Source organism: Lycorma delicatula, chromosome 5 (genome assembly GCF_047948215.1).
Source record: "Lycorma delicatula isolate Av1 chromosome 5, ASM4794821v1, whole genome shotgun sequence".
Classification (NCBI taxonomy): Eukaryota; Metazoa; Arthropoda; class Insecta; order Hemiptera; family Fulgoridae; genus Lycorma; species Lycorma delicatula.
In genome coordinates, this window is record NC_134459.1 from 33,000,818 (window position 1) to 33,025,534 (window position 24,717).

Genomic DNA, 24,717 nt, shown 5'->3' on the forward strand with positions numbered 1-24,717 from the left:
AACTCAGCTCTATAATTATCTATCACAATAAAGAGATATAATAACACTCAATGAGACAACTTACATGAAATAAATAAAAACAAAGCAATATCACTATTAAAATTAAACAGTTTTTAGAAAAATAGTTCATAAATTTTAAAAATCTCAATGCAGTATGGGCATCAGAACAAAACTATTATATATAAACACAATCCCTAAATAAATAAAGCGTTCCTAGATTATAAACTAAACTTCTTCGATATTGCAATCTAAGATAAAATTAGCTCTTAAAGCCCTCTATTTATAGATTATTTAATTTAGAGTTTATATAAATAAATATATATATATATATAATTTAGAGATATAAATCCATAAACCATTGCAATTAACATCAAGCTTGTTATTCTACACAAACAAAAAATGATGTCTTAGACTGGTTTGTCATTTAAAAATTGTTAATTTTAAATAATTTTCATTACCAACCATCACAAAAAAAATTAGAAACTTAGTGTATTTTAGTGGAGGTATTCAGTACAACAAATGTATTAATTATGCACACATATGTATTCTTAAATTAATAATAAAAGTAATAATTGTTAATAGTAATTTTGTCACATTTTGTTGTATAGTTACTGTCTTGGATGGAAAGTTGAAGGAAAAATGCAATTCAAAGCAGCTCTAATATGTACACCACTGCATGCAAATAACTACAGTACACATAATAAGCATGGCAAGGCAAGTGAGGATAGTATTTACACATTGTATTACATCTGCCTGATACTTTCATCAGTGTTTAGTCTGTTAACATTCATTGTTTACTGTATTTTACCATGGTTGAGAGATCTTCAAGGAAAAGTGATCATGTCCTTACTTATAAGTTTAGCAATCGGATATGCTTTTCTTGCTTTTTTACAACTCTACAATGTAATCATATCTAACACTGTTTGCATTCTAGGAGGTAATTATTATATTTACATATAAATTTCTTATGTATAAATGTTATTTAATCTAAATGAAATGAAATTCTCTGATTCTTGCAGAAAACTTTTGTTATTATTGTTGATAGTGTTCAGTACAATTTAAATTAAAGGAATCTAAAATTTATTGTTGATATATAATTTGTAATTTATTCGATATATCTTTTCTTTTATCACTATGTATTCAGTAAGTTTAGTAAAAATGGTTATTGTTGTTGATAGTGTTCAGTACAATTTAAATTAAAGGAATCTAAAATTTATTGTTGATATATAATTTGTAATTTATTCGATATCTCTTTTCTTGTATCACTATGTATTCAGTAAGTTTAGTAAAAATGGATAGCATATTGGCAGTTTCATATAATCAAAAATTTAATTTTAAAATAATTAAATTTACATAATGGCAAAGACATTTTAAAGAAGTATATCTTTATTGTGCATAGCTTTAACTATGTTGTTCCTATTATTAGTTATGTTGTTATTCCTGAAGTTCATTAAAATAAAATTATTTCTTAAGTACATGTATAGTCAAATTAAAACTTTAAACTCAGTAAATTACATTCTCAGATAATTGCTATACCAACTGTTCAGCCACTTCATGTAGTAGTAGTTAGCATTTGACTTCTAGATTAGTTTGATTTGAGTTCAGTTTTGGTAATTTTTTCACCCATCAGTTCATCTACCTCATCTTTCTTGTAGTAATAAATACGTAAAAGCATGTAGTCATCATAACAGTAATAATTAAAGAAGATTTTATGCTTTACATTGTTGTTCATCCACATCTATGTTCATTTGTATGACATTTTCCAGCATAACTAGAGAAATGTATACTCCAGTTTTATTAATACTGTACAAGTATCTGGGTGTATACTATACATAACGTGTGTGAAATTTTTTTTTTTTTTAATTTTTGTCTTCTCCCTCGTAAAGAAAAATTAATGTTAAAATGACTAAAGAACTGTGCATTCATTGGAGGTTAGCAGTAGTTTACAGTAACCATTTTAGCATATGTATTCTGTACATATATTAGCGGCAAAGCCACGAATATAAATAAATGTTGTAACGAATAAATGCTTTATTTCAACATCAATATATTTTTCATAAAATTTTAAATATTGCAAAAAAAAAATTAACAGTATTTTGATATTATTTAGTTAAAAATCTTTACTAAAATGTTTAAACTATGCAAAAAATTAATAAACAGAAGGTTATCACAAACTACATCATCATGTCTTCATTTTTTTTAATCATTGAGGTCTCAAAAAATGAAGCATATGTTGTATGCTCATTACAAAGTAAAATAAACCTAGTACAGATTTTATGTATATATATACATACACACTCCTCATAAAATACTTCTTTCTTACAAGTTAGTTACAATACATCCATTTCCCATGCATATTCTGCTTCCTTCAAAATTATTTTTATTCCATGTCACAGATTTCCCTTGTCTATAAATTAGTTAAGTGTTTAACTTAAAAAAAATTTACATGTTTAAGTAAGTAAAACTTAACATTTAGGTTAAGTTTTTGTAACTTTAATCGCTATGGTCATTAGCTATTAAAAATTATTAACAGTATGCAGTGAACTGCACCAAGAGTCTGTCTTGTCACCAATGTCAGTGATCAACAAGACTCACTTGTTCTTTGGGTGAGGGTCCAGCCACTGGCATTTTACCTTATTTCACACTCTCTCCAATTTTTATGATGCTACTTCCTGAGATGTTCCAGGTGTTATGAAACTACAAGGTTGTAAGGAATGCAGTTCTACACATATATTAATTTTAATTTTATATAGTTTTCTGTTTGGCAATTTGCTTACTTATATTACGCATTAAGTACCTTTTATAAATTTATGATTAATATTTTATCATTATTTTAAACTAAAAACTGCCTAATGAATGTTGTTATATATACATGTTTTGATAATAATTAGGTTATGTCAATTTTTGTACTGTCTTATTAAAAATTAAAAAAAAAACAAATAATACTTCATTGGTCAATTTTTTTGTTTTTGGCTGCTGATTAACCAACAAATAAGATTTTGATTTTGTCAGTTAGTTGATTTAATAGTCACAATCAATATTAGTAATGTCAGAAAACAAAATTGCTATTATTTTGTCACTGTTTTGTGAAAAGAGCACATATGAATCAAAATAGTGTTACACTATACTGCTCTCTGCTCTGCATGACTGCTGCGGATTTTACCAACTCCTGTAACATAATACACTAATATGAAACGTAAAGCAGTAAGTTTATAAGCAACCTCTGTTCCAATATAATATTCTTTGTTCAAAGTTGCGATGTATAGCACAAGCCAACAAACCACATTTGTGGTGCCATAATTTTATCGATGCCTTACAAATTAGCATCAGTTACAACGCGCCACTACTACTTAATCTTATGTTGTGGAATTCTACCTAAGAAAGTAGCATTAGCATTAACCCACCTTTTTAAAATAAATTCCTATTCTATAAATGTTCATGCTTTTTTCTATTTTTTTTCCACCAGCAGCTACACTCTTGGTCATTCAAGCCAGAGATAGTTCAAATCTGTGTCAGAAACAGCATAAAATTACTGTTACTTTTCAATCACTGTTCTAACCAACACTTTTCCACCAATGAGCAGTCAGGCACATTATTAGTTTATACATAAAAATACTGTTACAAATTACAAACAGTAGCATTTTTACAAATCCATTTACTTTAAAAAAAATGTTGTACTCAAAAATATTGCCCCAGATAGTAATCAGAAAGTGAAGTAAAGAGTTTTGCTTATGAGTACGTACTATATTTTTGAATTTAATTTAAACAAAAACTTAGCATTTAAATTTGTTTCAACAGGTTTTACTTTATTTTAGTATAGAATACTTTTTTGAAGTACTGTATCTTCTGTAAAAGAAGACCAGAAGTTTTCATTGCTAAACAGGAGATAAAATTCACAAAATATAAAACGATAAAACACAGAAAAATCATTCTGATAGACTGCTAATAACTTTTATTTCATAAAGACATTGAGGCAAAATGAAAAAAATCAAATATGGAAATTTTGTTTTTGTTTTACTGATTATAGAGAGTGACTGGAATGTATTTCTGGATCTTTCTTAATGTTCATTCTAGACAGTTTAGTATTTTACTTAATTGCCTGTATCAAGTAGAAAAAACAAATTCTAGTAATGAAACACAAAATTTAATAGAAATCTAGTGTTAGATAATTAAAAAGCTAAGGTTGTTGACCTTCATGGCTGAGTAGGTAGTGTCTCACCCATTTCGTGCAGAGGTCCCAGGTTTGAATTCCCATCAGGCATGACATCTTTTCAAACATTACCAATTTTCACCAGCTAATTACCAAAGCGGTTGATGCCCGCTCTTTCATAAAAAAAGCTAAGCTAGTTTTTACACCTCCTTAGTTTGCAAGAGATGTAATTTTTCTTTTTTCACAAACACATATTTGTTATTATTCCTTCAGTCATTTCTTTCTATACATTTCCTCACTTGCATTATAAATCTTAAAGCAATCTTTGTTTAGAAATTAAAGTGAAACATTTCAACATCTGAAACAATTGAGGAGATAAAGTGTTAAGATCTCAGTTACATTTAAGTAATAAAAAAATAAAAATTATTTCAGTACCTTATCAGGAAACGATGAATAAACTTTGGGAAATACAGTATAGACAAAGTGTAGATTTTATATAAAAAGCTTACCCTTATAACTAATAAAGACAGAAATATTTAATAAGCTATTACAGTATAATAAAAGAAGGAATATATGAAAATAAAATGTTGTAAGGTAACTATAAGAAATTCCAGTTGTGCTGGAAAGATTTACTACAAGTTGCAAATCCTGGAGAAATGGCAAAACTTGGTACATTTATTAGTGGAAACTATTTATTTGTTCCATAAAATAGAACTGTCAAGTTGAAAATTACAACATATATCCTTCAAACTAAAATATAATGCATTTCTCTAAAATATAATCCATTTCTGGCCACTCCTTCAAAAAGTGTAAATGAGTTGTTAAATATGATTAATTGCCAGTAATTATGATTGATATATACTGATTTTTAGTAAATGAAAAATTTTAACTTTTCTTTATATTAATGAATGTGCTATCTTTACTTTAAAAAAAAATGTCATTTCTTCATAAAAAAAAAAGTATATCAATATTCACTTATATCAAACCAGACAAGAGAACTTATCTACATTACTCCACAGTCCTGTCATTACACCTTGTCCTGTTTATACTTCCATTTTTCATACTATTATTCCAAATAATTATTAGTTTAATTTATTATTATATGGACTGTAACCACTTCTCTTTTTTATAAATTAATTTAGTACTTTGTAATGATGCTCTCAAGGATTTTTCATGGTTTCCCTTGATACTTCCAGGCAGGTGCTTGAGCAATTTCTTTATTTATAGAATAGCACATCTACCTGATGTAACCCATATAACATTAAAATATATTCTGATCCAGAACAAAATAAATATTTTTTTACCTTGGCAACAACTGGCTGATGCTCATTTATTAATTTTTTTATGATGAAAGATGGATTTTGTAGTGAATGTACAAAAACTGTCAATCTTGTCCAAGATTTTAACCAAGAGTCTTCCAGTTGAAGCCAAGGTTAACTATATAGTATGCAAATTTATACTGTCAAATACTTTGATTTTACTTTTTTTCATAATTTTGTAAATAACATTCTAAACTAGGGACATTAATTTTACAGGTTTAATGGCATATTACTGGCTAATTGCTGCATTCTGTTGGTTGCATATCAGTTGTTTTAACATATGGAGGACAGTAGCGTAAGTATACACCAAAATAATACAATTCCATTTATTTAAATTGTATTGAATACAGTATTGTGCAAATTAATGTGAACAAGAATATATTTTCAAAAATAATCAAATTTATTGCATATAAAAAATGTATAGTGTTTTTAGAATGTAGAATATTGTAGAGTATTTTTTTAGTATTTAATATTTTTCATCCTCGCTCTTTAGTAACCATTTCAATTCTTTTAGGCATTGAATCTATAAGTTTTTTACATATTTCTTTAATTTATTGATTGTGAAACCACTCCTTTATTCACAGAACAAATCATCTTCTGATTAGTAGTGCAGTCCATTTTTCTCAGTCTTTTCTTCACAATTGCCCAAAAATTTTCAATTGGGTTCAGGTCTGGTGAATTTCCAGGCCAGTCCAAACACTGAATCCCTTTTTGATCATGAAAAGCATAATTTTTTTGATGAGTGACAAGGGGCCAAATCTTGTTGAAAAACAGTGTTTTCGACTCCAAATAAATTGCAAGTTTTTAAAGTTATGGTAGAGCCCCGTTTTCCAATAATGGGATGCATTTTTCACTGTTCATCATCCCAGAGCTGGTTACTAAAGTTTTAGGTCCAAAGTAGCTAAGCATCCTCAAAATATCTTCTTTAAAGGATGCTTTACAACTTGTTTGATGTGTTTTGACAAAACCCATTCAGCATCACTTCTTCGCACATGTGACATGCTTATGCCCTGAACTAGAAAATGACTCTCATCAGGGAAAAGGACTTTTCTCTCACATCATGAATTTTCACACCAGCTGATTCTAAATCTTTTTGTAACTCAATACTATTTTTCTGAGGATTAATTTTACTTAATTTTCCACAGCAACCTTTTGATTGGGTGAATCTGTATCCATCTCAAGATTTTGTCTAATTATCTTATTAACTACATCTAGACTGACCTTGCACTCTGATGTTATCATCTTTGAGTCATACAAGTATGTTCATTGGGTGTTATTATCTTGCTTCTTTTATTAGGATTTAAATCCATGTTGCTACTTTTCTAAATTTATTAACAAAATCACAAGATCAGTTACACTAGATGAAACCAGAATAAAATATGTAAGCAATACACATAACCTCTCAAAACAAACAAGATATTTTCAGGCAATACTTGAAATGGAGGAAGACAACTGTACTACATCTGGAATCAGTGATACAGCATAACATATTAAAAATTACCTCTTATTCACATTAATTTGCACAAGACTGTATTTATTACACCAAATTAGATTGTTACTACTTCTTCAGTCCAACCTTATGGAAGTTTCTCATAATAACTGCTTACTCAGCAATGTCATCATTTTAAAAACATTAAATATTTTTTATCACTTAAGTACAGAAACTAATATGTTCAATTTCAGAATATTGAATTAAACTTGTAATGCTTGAAGTAAAAAAAAAAAAAAAAGTCCAGTAAACACACTTTTTATTATATATTGACACATTACTGCATTCTCATTAACATAAGTTTACTTGGGAGTACATAATCAGAAAATAAATAGATCATGCCAGGAATGGGTAAGTGTGCTAGTATCTAGTACACAATAAAATATACAATATAAAATACAGAATTATTCTTATAAAATAAAAAATAGAAGTTATTAAAGATCATATTAATCATTTTAAATATTAATTATGTGACAATAGTAAATATGTGAAGATATTAATTGAATAAAAATAACTACAAAATAAATTACAATCCAGATCAATTTGGCATTAATTAAAAATACTACTGAAAGTATTCAATATTTTTAAAAAATTACAGAAAAATTTGATTGTTTTTAATTATTTAAAAATTCATCAGCAGAGAGTTTCTGTAAAAGAGGATGTTTTAATTTTAAGTTAAATAAATTAGTGTTATTAATAACATTAATATGCACAATTGAAGCTTTACAGATTCCCATTTAAAGTCAATATTATATTCTTGGTGTATATTTTACCCAATCATAAACTTTGTCTTCATACCACCATTGTTCCTCCAAATTTTATTTTGATCAGTTGCAAGTATATCTATCAGTGCTATCTAACATTGACAAAAGTAGACTTGTTTTAAGTTAAATGTATTTATTTATACCAATTTTTTTTTCCTTGTGATTCCACAAATGAACCTTGTGAAAATTCACCTACTGATCAGCTGCCCATGGAAACAGAAAACAATTGAGTTCTGAAACAAAAGTATACCACTATTAAGTAAAGAGTAAAAACTGTTGACAGAGATTTTACATTTAATTAATGTTCAGTACAGCCAGGCCTTTCTCTTGGATTTGTTTCTTATTTTAATTAGTTTTGTTTCTTTTTATTTACTATTACATATAATAAAAATAATAATAAACTATTATCTAAAAACTCACCAGTTTAATAATATTGATTATTTAAATGAAAATCTTATAATTCTATTTTAAATAAATTGTTGGGAAGATCTTTTCAATAGTTTATTAAAATTTGTTAAAAATTTATTAAAAATAGCAATGGAAAGAAATAAAGACTTTAATGTAGCCAATTCCCATGGCGGTGTGGTAGCATCTCAGCCTTTCATCCAGAGGTCCCACGTTTGATCTCGGTTACGCATGGCATTTTTCATTCACTACAAAATTCCATTTCCATACTCTTCAAGCGTACTTGGTGATATTATAAAAAAAATATATATATAAATGGAAAAAAAGTATATTATGTTGAATTATATTATGTAACAAAACAGAAAAAAACAGAGAAATTTCACACGTACAAAAATTTAATCTTTCCCTTAAATGATTGTGGAAGTGATTTTTAATAAATTTAAAAGGTTCAACAAATATAAAAAAAAAATAAATAACAATATTTCATCACATTAATAAATAATACATAGATATGTCAGTAGTACAATAGTCTGATTATAAAATTTATACCATGGCAAAGAAACAAGTTTAGAGTTAAATGAATTGACCAGGCAAAACTAGTATTAATTGTAAAAGAAAAAGAAAATATTTATTGAATTATGTTCAGTGAAATTATTAATTTAAAATGTGATAAATTTTTTTCAGATTACAGAGCAATCGTTTCATATTTTTTAAAAATAAAACACGACTCTTCATACTGTATTGTTTGTTTGGATGGGGTATTCCATTGATATTTCTACTTATTTTTATAATAATTGATTTAATAAACGATAAAGAGTCAAGCATTGGGAAGACCAGCTGCTGGTTTCATAGTAAGTATAATTGTCAAATGAAAAATTTCTGTCAAGAAAAATGTAGCATACTGAAAAACTCTTTAAAGTCTTTTTAGAAATTTAAAGAACAGATCTATAAGATGTTCAAGTTTGTCTGAATTTTCCTTTTCCTACATTACACATTGTTAGTTTAGCAGACATTCACCTCTACTTCTACCTCATTTACTACCATCATGAATTTAGTTAGAAGTTCTTGATCAAATATGAGGGGTTTATATGCATAACCGGACATTTCCCTTTTCACAGCATTTTCTACAAACTAAAATGACTTCCTAAACAAACAGTTTTTTATTTAGCAAGATAAGAATTTTTCTAATAATTTTTCAGGGCAAATGTTTAGTTTTGAACATCAAATAAATGATGTAATATCCAATGTAAATTGGTTATTTTGGTTTAAAATTTGGAAATGTTCATGTATGCACATGAAAATGAAAAAGTCCATTTATGTAACTACACATTATGGAACTGTCTAAATTAGCATCTAAACATGGTGTAGGAGATAAGGAAAATAAAATGTTACTGAATGTTATTTTGAAGATGATTTATTTTACATTCTAATGAAAAAAACTACAAATAAATATAGTGTTTGCAGACTGGATCAAAATCTTTTGTTCCACAACTTGTGTCATTGTGATTAATTACTGAATAAGAAAAAACAAAGATCAACTATCTCAATCCATAATAGTCCATAGTGCTTTGATAGTAACTTATTTACATTATCTAGCTTTGACTGTTTTATTTTCACTCCCTTTTGTAATGTCAATGAATTAATATTGGCTAGTGTTCTATTTTGTTTCACCAGAGATAATGCTTTGCTGATGTCTGATTTGTAAAATGGTTCTCCTCTAACAAGAACTTGTGAAAGTTTTTTATGTGGTATTATGATCCTTGAATATTTACTTATTTGAAAAGGCCAGTTGAACTGAACTTTCAGGATATTAGCAGTCTCAGTTTTCCAATCACATACCTGAAACTCTGAAATATAATCACAGTACCATAATGACTGAAAATTTCCAGATAATCATCAGGTTGGATTATACTGTTTTTTGACCAACTGCCATTCCTATTAGACCAAAAGAATGTCTGCTAGCAAGTAAATATGTCCGTTACAGGAAACACAAGTTCTACTGTATTGACATTAGTAAGAACATCATGAGCAAGCCACTTTGCCATATCATAAGCAGTGTTGAATTTTTGTTCAGGCCCCCGCATCCATCAAGACCAGTTGAAGTGTATCTAGTTGTGGGGGAAATTCTGAATTGTTTAATGTGTGATAAACTGCCAAAGATATTTCACAAGAACCTTTTGAACAATCAAGTTCTGATCATGTATAACAGAAAACATTATCTTTGGTCAGATTGCTTTTTGAAGACCCTTGAATTATAAAATTATAAATGTAAATTTGTCTTGAGTAGTATGTAGCTTGGTTAGGTATCTTTGATGGTAGTGGCATGTTTTTTTGACAGTCAAAACTAAATTTCATAACATTAGGACTTTAATCACCCAAGATTTTATAAAAGGTTTTTGCCCCTAATTTATGTAAACGAAGTTGTATCATATGTTTTTATATATATTTTTTACATTTTTTTTTCATGGTCTTCAATGTGTTTAATGTGGTCTTTTAAACAAAAGCTTGCTGAACATACATTGGTTGTTGGTATACCAAACCTGATGTTGTATTTTGTATTAAAAACAGTACAGAAAAAACCTTATAGCACTCTTAGTTCAGGGTTTACACTATTATTATACATCCACAACAATTTCTTTATATTTAACTCAGGTGGTAAATAAACTCTTACTGCAGAAGATGATCTGCAGTAATGTGGTTCATTACATTTAAATGATTCAATAAATTGGCTTATTTGAAATCTATGAGGATTTTTCATATGAGAAACTCAAGCCACATTGTTGGACTATGTGGGAGTTCCTTTATGTAGTTGTGATGTTCAACTGACATCAGTAATTTAACTAAGGGAATGACTCTTACCACGTTGCTCTGAAAAGCTATCCTTGAAACATGGTCAACCATTGACCAATAACTCCAAGCAGCTATAAGTGATGGACAGGCACTTGCTAGCATTCAGTGACCTAGGCACGACAGCAAATTGCTGTTTGTTGAATTAAGTTGACGATGTAAATTTTATATTTATGACGATCATATATTGTAGTATAAATGGGGTGCGCCTACCCAATTTAGTTTAATATATGACAAGTGAACAGCTGGACACAAAGCAAAGAGTTTACTGTACCATGCTTATACTGTTCACGCTATAAGGTTAGCTGTAGGAGCTAGTTAGGAGACGGGTCGCATACACTGTTCTGAGGCACAGTAGCCCTTTGTGGCACAGACATTTGACCTTATGCTTTATGGCAACCGAATGGAGTGGTGGTGAGAGTAATCCAGTAAACCAATAAGAAACTCTATTGTCACCTCTTTTTTCTTGTGATAGTTTACCAGTTTTATTAAAAGTTTTTGCAATACATAAAATTCTATGCTTAGAAACACTAAGAATTTCAATAAATGCCTGTCTACAAACTGGCACTTCCTGTTCTTTACAATAACTGTACATGAAACACTTTATACTCACAGCCCTTGCTTTCTACACTGGCTCGTATTTATGGTGTTAGGTAATTTTCTTCACAATGTTTTAAAATGAAGGCATTTTGGGCACCTTTCTTCCTAATTTCGTAAAGGTTTTGGTGAAACTACTGTTTAACTTTCATTGTCAGACTACAGCATTGGAAAGACTGGTATGGCTGCCCTTTATGTCCACATATAGGACGTTGAGGCAGTGTTTTAGCTGAATACCTGAAACAGACACAACACGTCATGGAATTAGACCTGAATAGTAATAATGTATAAACATTACAATAACAAATTAGAATGTACTATTAAATTATAACATGAAAGTAAACTATTCTTTGGCCTGCATTAGAATTTCAGAAAAATAATTAATGGAAACATACATATTTATTAAAATTAAAAATTGAAAATTATATAGCTTAGAAACAAAGATTATATTATTAGTATAATTAAGTTAATAGTTTCATTAGAAATGAAGTATTAAGTTGTCTTACCTTGCAACCTTCTGTCTTTCTCTTTTTCAATTACTAGGATCTCTGCTGTTTCCTACTTTTTCTTGTAGACACTAGAGAAATGTCTTCATCCATAATTAAAGAATAAATTTATCAATAATAATTAATTCAATAGTTAAAATAGTAGCTAAGAGGAAACCTGTTTTTCTTTTTCCTGTTTAGTTTCTGGGAATTACCTTTCAGGTATTACTTCAGAAGATAAATGAGGATGATATTTATGAGTGTAAATGAAGTGTAGTTTTGTGCAGTCTCAAACCATTGCAGTCTTGTCCAGTTCGACCATTCCTGAGATGTGTGGTTAATTGAAACCCAACCACCAAAGAACACCAGTATCCACAATCTAGTATTCAAATCTGTATAAAAGTAACTTGAACATAAAGAGTAACTGTATAAAAGTGACTTGAACGCTAGAACTCTCAACTTCTAAATCAGTTGATTTGGGAAGACATGTTCACCACTAGACCAACCCGGTGGGATAAATTAAGACCAGAGGAAACCTGGTTTCATTAATTACCAAGCATAAAACAAAAGCTGGTAATATTGCAACTGAACTAAAATGGGATAATCTGATTGGTCAGTGGAACAATCCATTTTTGCTCCTCACTGAAGATTGGAAATGTTCACCTTTGCACATAATGAAGACATTCATATATTTAAATTGATTTTCTAGTTTAATTTCTGTTTTATTTTATTTAATTATTCTGGAATTTCTGTTTAATTTTATCTACATAAAAGTTAACTACAGGTTGACTGAAAAATAAACCCTCACAAGAACAACATTTACACTGTCATACATGCTCAATCCTTAATAAATTGCAATAAATTCTTATCTTTTAGTTCATAAGTCCTCTGATCTTGTCAGACAACATTCTCCTTAAGTCGGAGTTGATCACCATTTCATTTATTTGTTTTTTGTTGCCAATTATTTAATCACTGTTTGATTGATATAATTCTTCTGATCTTAATTTGTGTACACATTCTCTAGTTTTCAAATTTTCTCTCTTTATATTCATCATCCTCTTAACTTTCTATTCTTCCTTGATCTTAACGTTTTCTTCCTCTTTATATTTATATTCTTCTCTTAATCTTTTTATTCTTTCTTTGGTTTTAACATTTCCTTCCTGTTTTTATTTCTCATCTTCTGTTAATTTTTTTATTCTTCCCTTGTTCTTAACATTTTCTTCCTTTTCATATTTATCTTCTTGTCGTTTTTCCTTCCTTGTATAAAGTAAAGGAAGTATTGTGATCGCGAAAAATGTTGGTTTTCAGATTTCAGTAGAAATATCCATTTTGCCCATCCCTGAATCCATTTTGACTAGTTTCAGCGTAATGTCTACACGTATATGTGTGCATACGTATATATCTTGCATAACTCAAAAACAATTAGCCATAGGATGTTGAAATTCTGGATTTAGGACTGTTGTATCTCCCCTTTTAATTGCAATCGACTGGACTAAAAACATCAAAAAAGCCCAAAATTTTGAATGTTTTATTAACTACAATATATATAAGCCCTCATTGAGTGCTTTTCAACGATATATCATAAGTGGTGCTTATTTTCATTGGTTCCAGAATTATAGCCAAATTAATTAATGAAATATTTGGATCTTGCAAGGAGAAAGCACATCGGTTCAAACTTCATCTCTTTTTTTTTAAATTTAAATACAGAGTGATTCAAAGAAACGGGAAATTTTGAAAGTTGTGTTGGTAGCCGTGGGCGATTGGTACCACTTGATAAGTGACGCCAACCTACTATAGGACTCCATAGTACCCAATATGTCAAAAAGTTTTATAATTTTCTTCTCTCTTGGAAACAACATTTAACTCTCACAGGAATTATTATTACTCTAAGTTCCACTAAAATTATTTTTTCAATAGGAAATTGCAATTTACTTCAATAGTTTCATTTATGTTTATTAGTTCCACACCATCACTCTTCAGACAGGTTCGCATTCCATTAGATATTTCAAAATAATACACAATGGAAGGGGTTTTTTTCCTATTTTTTTTAGTTTCTGTAAAAGTACAGAAACAGTTTATAGATATTTGAGCTATTTTTAAGATGAGTAAAAATGCCCCAACTTCTGAAGAATTATGGGGGGGGGAAATTTGGGAGTAGTAGTCTTCTGCTTTGAGAAGACCTTCAGCTACTTTGGGTTGGGCTGTTTGCCTCCCTCATGCTGCATGTTCTTTTATGGGTAGACCACCCTCTATCACTATCCACCTTTTTTCTCTAACCTTGATTCCTTTTTTTTTTAGTTTAATTTGTTTTTTCATTCTTTTTTTTTTGAGTGCTGATGAGGAGGTCACATCTTACCAGTTTCATGTTCAAAATTCTATTGATCTGTAGAACTTGGATTCTGCTGATCTGTAGTGTAACTTGGCAAGATCTGGGAGGGGTTGCTGTTTTGGGGCTTCAGAATAAGCCTTAATGGCTAAGGACTTATGATTTAATGCGAGCCTTCTACAGAGAAACTAAAATATTGTTACCGTGCTATTTGAGTGTTTTAATAGGAAATGATTCAGTTTATGGATTTGTCTGGAAGCTTTGTTTTCATCCTGGTGTCTGTACAGAAAGTTAAACATGTCCCTGAGATAATTATAAGATAAATCAATGGCTCTTAATTCTTTCTAATTACTTATACATATAAAATTAGTTTAAAATTAATAATTACAACACACATATAAATGTTAAAATTTTATTTTTACAGCCAACTCTACAGATAAATGGACTTTCCTTTATGGACCAATACTTTTATTGATTATAAGTAACATCTTTTACTTTATATCAGTAATACGTCATGTTTATAAAATGGAAAAATTACAGTCAAATCCAACAAACACAGAAAATGATGAAACGTCTAATAGAAACACAATGACAAACCAAACAAACTTCATGAAAAGAACTTTTAATAGGTAATGTAAAATAAAATAACATATTATCTACCAATTTATAATAATATTGTATGGAATTTAGTAATAGAGCTCAGAAATGTAAAGATTAATTATTGTTTTATAACAATGAACTAGATCAGTATTTATAATAAATTATTTGTTAGTGTTAATTTTGCTACTGAATATAAGGCTTTACAGATGATAATATGTTTACATAATTTTATTGTTGTGTTTTACATCCTTTTAAGATTTTTTTTGTGTAATTAATGTAAATAAAACCATTTCGTTAGAAAACTTTCCATCAGAATTACTATTGTGTGTGTGTGTTTTGTGTGTGAACTTGAATTTCCATTGTATTCTATGTAATCTATCTTTATTCTATTTCTATTTCAGAATATATTCAAGTGAGAACTTAAAATATTTTAAAAAGGAGAAACGACATCAGATTAAGAGAAAAAGATTATATTTGCTATTGTAGGATGAGATAAATGTGATAACTTCTGAGCTGTTACTTTAATGTCCCAAATATCCAAATAATAAATAAGGAGTGCATGCAGAATAGAATAGAAACAGGTGCAAGTTGTGCTTACTGAAGGTTGAGCAGTTCAGTTTTAGAAACAGTGAAGGAATTCAACATAAAAAAATTGTTCAGAAAGGTAGTAAAAATAAAATGTAAAGTGAAATGGTATTAATATCATAGAAAATACATCAACAAAAAGAGATAGAACAAAAGTTTTACAATTTTAGAATAAAGTTTTATAATTCAAGAAATATGGGGTTTGATATAGTAATAGGTGAGATATTACTATTGGTATGCATCAGTGAATATCAGGTGCACTTCTATATTAATGCTATAAAAAAGGAGAAAAAAGTTTGATAAAAAGTAAAAATTAATTGAAAATCATTAATAATGAAATAAATAAAAACAATGCGTTAATGAAGAGTAATAAAAATATCAGAGATTAAAGGAAGAGCACTAATAAAGTTCTATAGAAGTATAGCAAAATGTGTCTGATTGCAGCAAATTTGTAAGAGATAGTGAAGTAGAAAAGAAAGTAATTATGAGAAAGAAAGCAAAATCAGGTGTATTAGAAAAGTAAGAGAATATTATGGGAAAATAAGGTCAAAAGTTGTTTGTATTACAGAAATAGACAGAAGACTAAAACTAGAGAATGAGCTGAAGGGTGACAGGAAAAATTGGCTCTACATAGGAAAAATTGTCCATCAAGAATAATTAGAAGGAAAAAACTGAATTCAGAAACAATTCTACATTACACATACTAAGACCAAAATTTGGTAGAATTCTTTTTTTTGTCTTCAGTCATTTGACTGGTTTGATGCAGCTCTTCAAGATTCCCTATCTAGTGCTAGTTGTTTCATTTTGGTATACCCCCTACATCCTACATCCCTAATAATTTGTTCTACATATCCCAAACGTTGCCTGCCTGCACAATTTTTTCCTTCTATCTGTCCCTCCAACATTAAACCGATTATAAATCGGTGTGCCATATTTGTTTAACACATTATTAGATTTTAATTTATGTACCCCAAACCTTTTCTTAACTTTCCTGTATGCTCTGTCTATTTTACCAATTTACTTTTCTTTCCACTTCTGAACACTTTTCTTTAATCCATTCTTCTTTTGCTAGTTTGCATTGCATTTTTTATAGTATTTCTTAATTGTCAAGGGTTCCTTTTACTTTCTTCATCACTAGCATTCTTATATTTTTTACGTTCATCAGCTGCAATATATCCTCTGATATCCAGGTTTTCTATCAGTTCTCTTTGTTCTGCCTAAGTTTGCTTCTGCTGATTTAAGAATTTCCTTTTTAACATTCTCCCATTCTTCTTCTACATTTTCTACCTTATCTTTTTTACTCGGACCTCTTGCGATGTCCTCCTCAAAAATCTTCTTTACCTCCTCTTCCTCAAGTTTCTCTAAATTCCACCGATTCATATGACACCTTTTCTTCAGGTTTTTAAACCCCAATGTACATTTCATTATCACTAAATTATGGTTGCTATCAATGTCTGCTCCAGGGTAATCTTTGCAGTCAATGTGTTGATTTCTAAATCTTTGCTTAACCATGATGTAATCTACCTGATACCTCGCAGTATCACCTGGCTCTTTCTGTGTGTATAGATAGAATTCTAAAATATTTAAAAAAATAAAAGCAATAGGGATAGATGATAATATAAACACCATACAATGTGGATTAAATAGACTATAAAATTGAGCATCGACACAAACTGCACAGGTTTGAACAGATAGAAATTAGTATATAAAATTCAAAAAGATGGAATTGTAAATTCAGATAAAAAAAATATAATATTTACCATATTGAAGAAGGACGAGCAGATAAAGATATGAAGTCAAATGACACCATTTTGAAAATTTGTAGATTAAACCAGTGTGGAATATTACCATAAAATCTAAATGCAAAATTAGTCAAATTTACAGTAGTTCATATTTAAAAATTAAGTCATATTTTAAGTTAAATGAATTAGTTTAACTTGGTATTAGGTTGGCAGAACCACTAAAAATAACTAGTTACATATTTTCATTCAATCATCAATCACAGTGTATTTAACACTATTCTCATATTTTATGTTAATCTTTTAACCTCAAAATAATTATTACATTCTCAGGTCTACATTTACATATTTTTCTTTCACAGTTTTTACCCACTTCACTATTACATACTTCTAATAAGAAATTAAATAACCTTGTTGTCTATACATAACCTACCTAATTGTTCACTTTTTTACAACATAAATCCTGTCGTAAATTTCTCTCCTTTCTATTTGTCTTAATATCTCTTAATTTTCATCAAGTACCTAATTTTTCAACATCCTTCTATAAATCACATTTCAGATGTCTCTATTCTTTTCCTCTCTGATTTGCCAGTTGTCCATGAATTGCTGCCAGAAAGCATGAACTCATTACCTTTAAACAAAATTTTAAGAATAACATTGATCATATTTTCTGCTAGTAAGAACCTTTTGTGTCTGCTGTCATTAGTTGTGATTCCTGCCTTATTTTCTCCAGCTTTTGTAGTTTTACAGACTAAGCAATATGGTTCTGCAACTTCTGGTACGTTACGATTCTGTTCTTTATTATTTGTATTTTCTCATATCTCTCCTTTCAGTCATATTTGTTCTAATCTTATTTATTTTCAGATTTAATTTCTCTCCTCCAACTCATTTAGAATTTCTTCTAATGCTTTCAGTATCTGCCGAAAAAATATATGCATCAGTGAATCAGCATCTTTCAATTTTTTTACTTGGATTGGTACTTCATACTGAAATTCTCTTCTTCCATTTCTCTATAGCTTCTTCTAAATACAAGCTGAAAAGCAATGGGGATAGGTTTGTTTCATTCCTTTCTAAATTAGAATATGCCTTTGTTCCTCATCCACTCTTATAACAATTATCTAATTCATATTCAGAGTGATTAAAAATCTTCGGCATTAAATATTTCATCAATTTTCCTAAAGAAATTTAAGCATTTTTATTCCATACTAATTACTAAATATCTTCGCCACAACTACAAATGCCATATAAAAGGCTTTCTTTCTTCTAATACTGTCTGTTAAGATTTGTCTGAGGGCCAGATTAGCCATACTTCTTACTCAGGGCTTTGTATTCATACATTTTCTGAAACCAAACTGGCCTTCCTGTCGAACATCATCCAACACACTCGCTCTACTCATCTGTAAACTATAGGTCATACCTACATTACCTCCTCTTACTTTCTTTGGTACGGTAACCAATACATTTTTTTTTAAATCTGTGATACTTCTCTTGTCCCATTAAATCTACATAGTAAATTATACATTAAATTTAGACCTTCTTCTCCTAAATGAAAAAATAATTCTGATCATATATTATCTCTTCCACCTTATTTTTGTTTATTTTGTAGAGTATAATTAAGAATAATTTCAATGATTATTATTGAAATTTATTTATACGATGTTTAATCTCTTATCATAAATGAACCGTGCAATTTATTTTATTATCTCAATTTAATTTTTTAAACAAACTGAGAATCCATTAATATGATGTCAATATAATGGGATCATTTAGAATAACTCATGTTGAATGCATACATTGGAATAAATCTCTTTCAGTTGCTCAAATGAAACATTTTACACCTTTAATAAATCTATTTAAATTTATACCAAAAAGAAAGCAGGGAAAGAATTCTGACTCTATCCCTGTAACATCCTCTATGTAAATAAGAAGGAATAATAATAAAATCTGTTCAACAACAACTTCACTGTAGGCCAGATTAGTCATACTTATCACTCAGGGTTGTCTATCGATACATTTTCTAAAACCAAACTTCACGTCTACATGTCTTCATGTCATTTATCATCCAGCACACTCTCTATTTATCTCTATTTATAAACCATTCTAGTGAGTATTCCAATGCCTGAGATCTAATTTAATTTAATTTATTTAATGTTGCCTGTAATCTGATTTAATTTTTATAACAATCAATTTATAATGAAGCAAGCCTAATGTCCCTCATATCCTTGTAAATTGTAGATGTGGAGATGTCATGACTTCACAAAAAGCATCAAAAATGTAAAAGTAAAATTTAATAATTTTAAAACTGGCAGATCCATTTAAAATATTAACAAGAGTAATGCTTCAAAAATAAAGATAACCTCAGCTATCAGTTCCACAGGTTAAAATTAGACAAAGAAGGCCTTCAAATCCAAAGGCCCTAAAACAAGTTCTTACTTCATAATAATCTAAAATAAAGCTCTTTTATAGGGTATCAACAAACATAAAACTAAAATGGCTATGTTTTCATGTATGTGTTATGAAAATTGATGTGTTATATGTGTTATATGTGTTATGATTACAGAGATCTTAGCAATATTTCTTAGATAGTTATATTTAAATCAAACTTCATATGCTATTTAAACGCATGATAGATATACCATAAGGCTGGAAGATCATTGTCAATTTATAAATATTACATTCATTTACCAATTAGTTTACTTTTCAAAGTCTTCTCAAATGGAGAATGTATTATTGAATTACTGGAGAATGCACTTTAATATCTACATTTGTATGTATTACATTTTAAATGGATCTGAAAATTTATCAATAGATTATAAGTCAGCAATCTGGCTTTTTAAACTGTAATTTTGTGACATAAGCATTTTCATTACTAGAATTCATCTTTAATATTTATTTTAAAATGTTATTAAACTTGCATTGTTGTAGCAATTTCAGTTATACCACTCTTGAGGAAAAATCCTTATTTTATCCCAAAATGCATTCATTTACTAAAAAATCTGATTGGACCCACCACCACCCATCTGGGCATAATATGACTTCCTTGTGCGCCTATTAAATTACATATACACTTTTTTTTTTAAATAAAAAGTACATAAAATTTAATTTCATTAATAACTTCTGATATTTTTTTTATTGTTATTATTTATCATATTTTTTTTTACAATCAAAGGTTAATAATTATTAATAAATCAATATATTTAAATTTAAAAAAAAGTTAAAAATAAAATAAAGATGAAGTCTGATTCGAACCGATGTGCCTTCCCATTGAAAGATCCAAATATTTCATTAATTAAAATTTCAATGAAAATAAGTACCACTTATGATATATCGTTAAAAAGCTCTCAATGAGAGATTATTACTGCAGTTAAGAAAAAGTCCAAATTCCAAGTTTTTGGGGATTTTGGGCTTTTTTGGACACTTTTGGTTCAGTCGATTTCATTCAAAAGGGGATGTGCATACTAGTCATTACAACAGTTCTAATCCAAAATTTCAACATCCCACAGCTAATTGTTTTTTAAGTTATGCGAGATACATGCATACGTACAGATGTCATGCCAAAACTAATCAAAATAGATTCAGAGATGGTCAAAATGGATATTTCCATTGAAATCTGAAAACCAAAATTTTTTGCGGATCACAATAGTTTCTTTACTTCATACAAGGAAGTAAAAAGAAAAAAAAAACCAAAACATTTGAAAAACCGTATAGAAAAGGTTTGTAATTTTAATGATATAATTGTATTTTTACTGAAGAATGTTATAATGTTATAATAGCAATAAACTCAAATTCTAAGTTATATGCATGTGCTAATTTACAGATGAAAAATAAAAATAGGTTTCAGATAGAGAATGTGTGAAAACAGAAAATTATAATTCTCAAATTAAAACCATTAAACTTTTAAAACTGGACAAATATTTAGATATCAGTTACACTTTGCTTCACTCTATAAAATTTTCTTAATATTGGTTTATAACATTAGATACTAAAAAAGAAACAATAAATTTACAGAAAATAAGAATATAAACACCAGAGGAAAGTGACAGCAAGGTCATTTTGCTAAGCTATCAGCAAGGTCAGTTTGCCGTGGTAAGTAGATAGATTAGCCTGATTGTCGAGTTCATTGATAGATATCAGAGGCCATGCTCCTGCCAAGAATATTACATAAGATCACAGTTTTCCCTTTCAATGTACTTTGTTATTATTGTTTGAATAATTCATTCTACATTACTTATCAAACTTTTTAAAAAAAGCTTATCACACTATCTTTACAGAGAAATAATTCTTTTTTACATATTTTTTCTTAACAAACTGTAAGTTTTCAGTATAGCTATTAGAATTAAAACTACAAATTTTGAGCTTATTGTTATTATGTATAATTATTAAATAATAACCTTGTGTTCTAAATATTTCAGGTGTAAACTATATCTAAAATTATTTTTCACCATGGGTATTACCTTCATATTTGAAATAATATCATCATTATATTTAGATACAGATTCTTCTACATTAAGGTAATTATTAAAAGCTCTAAATAAATATATTTTCGAGTAAGTAGTTAGTCTTAATTTTAGATTTAAAAATGACTTTTTAAATATATTTTATGTAACAAAAATATTTCAATAATATAATACAAATATTAAATAAATCTTATAAAAAAATGGGCAAAATTTCTGGTAAATCTAAATTTTCAAACTGAATTAATTAAATTTTAGAAAAAATTAAAAAGAAATTAACAAAATAAAATAGATGGAAATAAATTGTAAATAATCTGCAAGAAAAAAATTTTATTCCAATGCTTCCAAGTTCAAAAAATCTATTTTTTTTCAGAGATTTTTGTGCACATGTATGTATGTTGTTGGCCTGTATTTGGTCTTATGTAGACCTTGTTGACCAATTTTCTTCAAACTTGGTAGACAGGTATTACCTTTGGGAGAAAGAAGGATTCAGTTTTTGCAAACTGGAAAAAGTAGTGAGTGTGGTTCTTTTGGCCAAAATAAAATTTCAAATGTTTACTGGGGTGCTTCAGCAAAATATTCTACTTACAAAGTTGAAATTTTTTTATCTAGAATATAAATAATTTTTGGTATAAATTACCAAAAATGTTTAATATTCACTCCATAACCAAAAAATCACTATATATATTTTTTTTATTTTTTTATCTATATCTTGCTTCTGAAAAGGAATTAAAGGAGTTTTTTACATCTATATTGTCTACATCGGTAGACCTGCAAACCATTATACAAATTGTTTGCTTATATCACTCCAATGGTATTTGGTAAAAAAAAACATTTCTTAATTTAAAAAAAAATTTAATTTATTTTAAATTTAGATCCGTCTTACAAGTTACCCATTGCATTTCAAATGTAAAAATCCTAATTTTTGATAGTCCTTATTCTTAAGAATTTCTAGGAAAACAAAATTAGCCAAACATTTTCACCCCTTCCTAAAAAATTACAACTGCTTTTATTTAGAATTATGGGTATATCTATATTTTTTAACAATTATAATTTTTTTTTTAATTTATTATCTTACTTGGGGATTAATTTTACTCGAAAGCTTTCCTTGAGTATGGGTGGCCCCAAATTGAAAAAAAAATGTTTAATATTTCAGATTTTTAATGCTAAAATTATATTTTGTTAACTAATAAACACATTAAAACAATTTAATGACCCTCCCTAATTGTTTTATTTTTACCAAAATAAAACAATTTTATTTTTTGTTTATTTTTACCAAGTCAGATGACTTGATGTCGATTAAATCTGAATTTTATTTAGATTTAAGAATACCCCGTTAAGCAAACTTTAAAAAATAAATCTGGTTTGATTCATATTTCAGACAACCAAGTAAAATAATTTTTTTTTAAATTATTTTGAAATTTTTATTAGTGATCATAACAAATAATAATAATCTCTGACATGGTATGTATTTTGGAATATAAAAAAGCATATTCAAGACCAAACTTTTTTTTTTAAGTGTAAACCACATTAATTTTTTTTATATACAATGTTTCCCATGAAACTATGAAAATAATTAATTTAGGAAATGATATGTATCTGAAAAAATTACGCTGTAAATTTGTAAAGTTTTGAATTTATTTTTCATTTTAATACAATTTAAAATATTCAAAACGATAATTATGCAAAAAAAAAAGACTTAACAGCTAAATGAACAAAATCAATTCCATATACTCATTATCATCAGACATTAATGTCTGATGTAATAATAATATTCATTATTTAAATTGATATTAGAAGTTTACTAATGTTAATAGTTTTTTTTCCTACTTAATTTTTTTGCTAAAATTTAACTAAATAAACAATTTACGACCTTTAAAGTAAAAATCAAACTAAGCTTAACTGTTGCTACGTACTTTGCTTCTTTTTTAAAACTCTGGGGGTTAACAGACCACAATTAGGGAGTCAGGTGAGAAACATGTAGAGCACTCGATTGATCTTTTGAACGAGATAATTTGAAAACGGCTTAATTTTTTTTTTAAAAAAAGAAAGAAACCGGATAGTTATACCCCTACTTTGTACATTAGTTTTCTTCAACACAAATACAATCATTATTAATCAATAATAAATAAAGCATTCGACTCTAAATAAAACTTCGCGGAACATGCTGGTAAGTGCTGCAATCTTCCTATAATCACTGCAACTATTAACTCTCGTTGTTGTAATTTACGAATAAATTTCGTTTTCCAGGAAATTACAGTATATCCTAATGGTAGTAAAATAATAATTACGTGTTAATTATATAATAATGATTAAACAGAAATTAAATCTTGAAATATATTTAATTCCTATAACGCCTTAGACGCTATCTGTATTTAGTATTTCATTTATTACCTCCTTAAGAAAGTTACGTTTATAAATGCAAATTCAGTTAAACTTCAATAATTCGAACTTGATTACGTACCGTAAGCAGTACCGGTACTGCTTTTTGGGAGAAATAAAAAATCATTCTTTCACATAATATTTGTTTTAATTTAAGTCTGATTTACTTTTTACTTTAACATTAAGTCTTCATTGTTATATTTCTTAATAAAAGATATTATCACTTCCTTAAAATAGTATGTGACGAAAGACACTGCTGTTGATCTAAATATATCCTACAATACTGAGCATATACTAGTCAGTGACCTGTTTACGTCTATCAGACCGAAACTGGCCCGAACTTGAAAAATTGGGACCCAGAACAATATGTAAAAGCACGGATCTGAAAACCCCTAACTGTAGACGATAGCTGAATGAGATAAGCAAAATCAACCATTTTGGAGGTTGCTAAGTTTCTGTAACTCTATGGACACGTGGGTGTATCAAAATTGGAATATCTCAGTGAATAAAGAATTTTGAATATTAAGTTGTTCAAATATTCATGTTTAAAATGTTTTTGTGGATATTAATAATAA

General features: G+C 28.3%; 1 protein-coding gene across 2 annotated transcripts in view; it reads left to right on the top strand.

Annotated features, from left to right (window-relative positions):
- LOC142324841 (putative G-protein coupled receptor Mth-like 10) overlaps positions 1-24,717 on the top strand; it is a 47,386-nt gene that overhangs the window by 13,257 nt on the left and 9,412 nt on the right. The window contains exons 3-8 of one of the 2 annotated variants that reach the window (XR_012756412.1): positions 609-937; positions 5,686-5,764; positions 8,812-8,978; positions 14,807-15,011; positions 15,384-15,646; positions 21,719-21,817. Coding sequence is in view for 1 of the 2 variants with exons in the window: in XM_075365879.1 (XP_075221994.1) it covers positions 609-937; positions 5,686-5,764; positions 8,812-8,978; positions 14,807-15,011; positions 21,719-21,817 (879 nt within the window). In the remaining variant the exon portion in view is untranslated. Of the gene's footprint in view, positions 1-608; positions 938-5,685; positions 5,765-8,811; positions 8,979-14,806; positions 15,012-15,383; positions 15,647-21,718; positions 21,818-24,717 lie in introns of those variants that run through there. The other variant, XM_075365879.1, reaches the window with a different exon arrangement.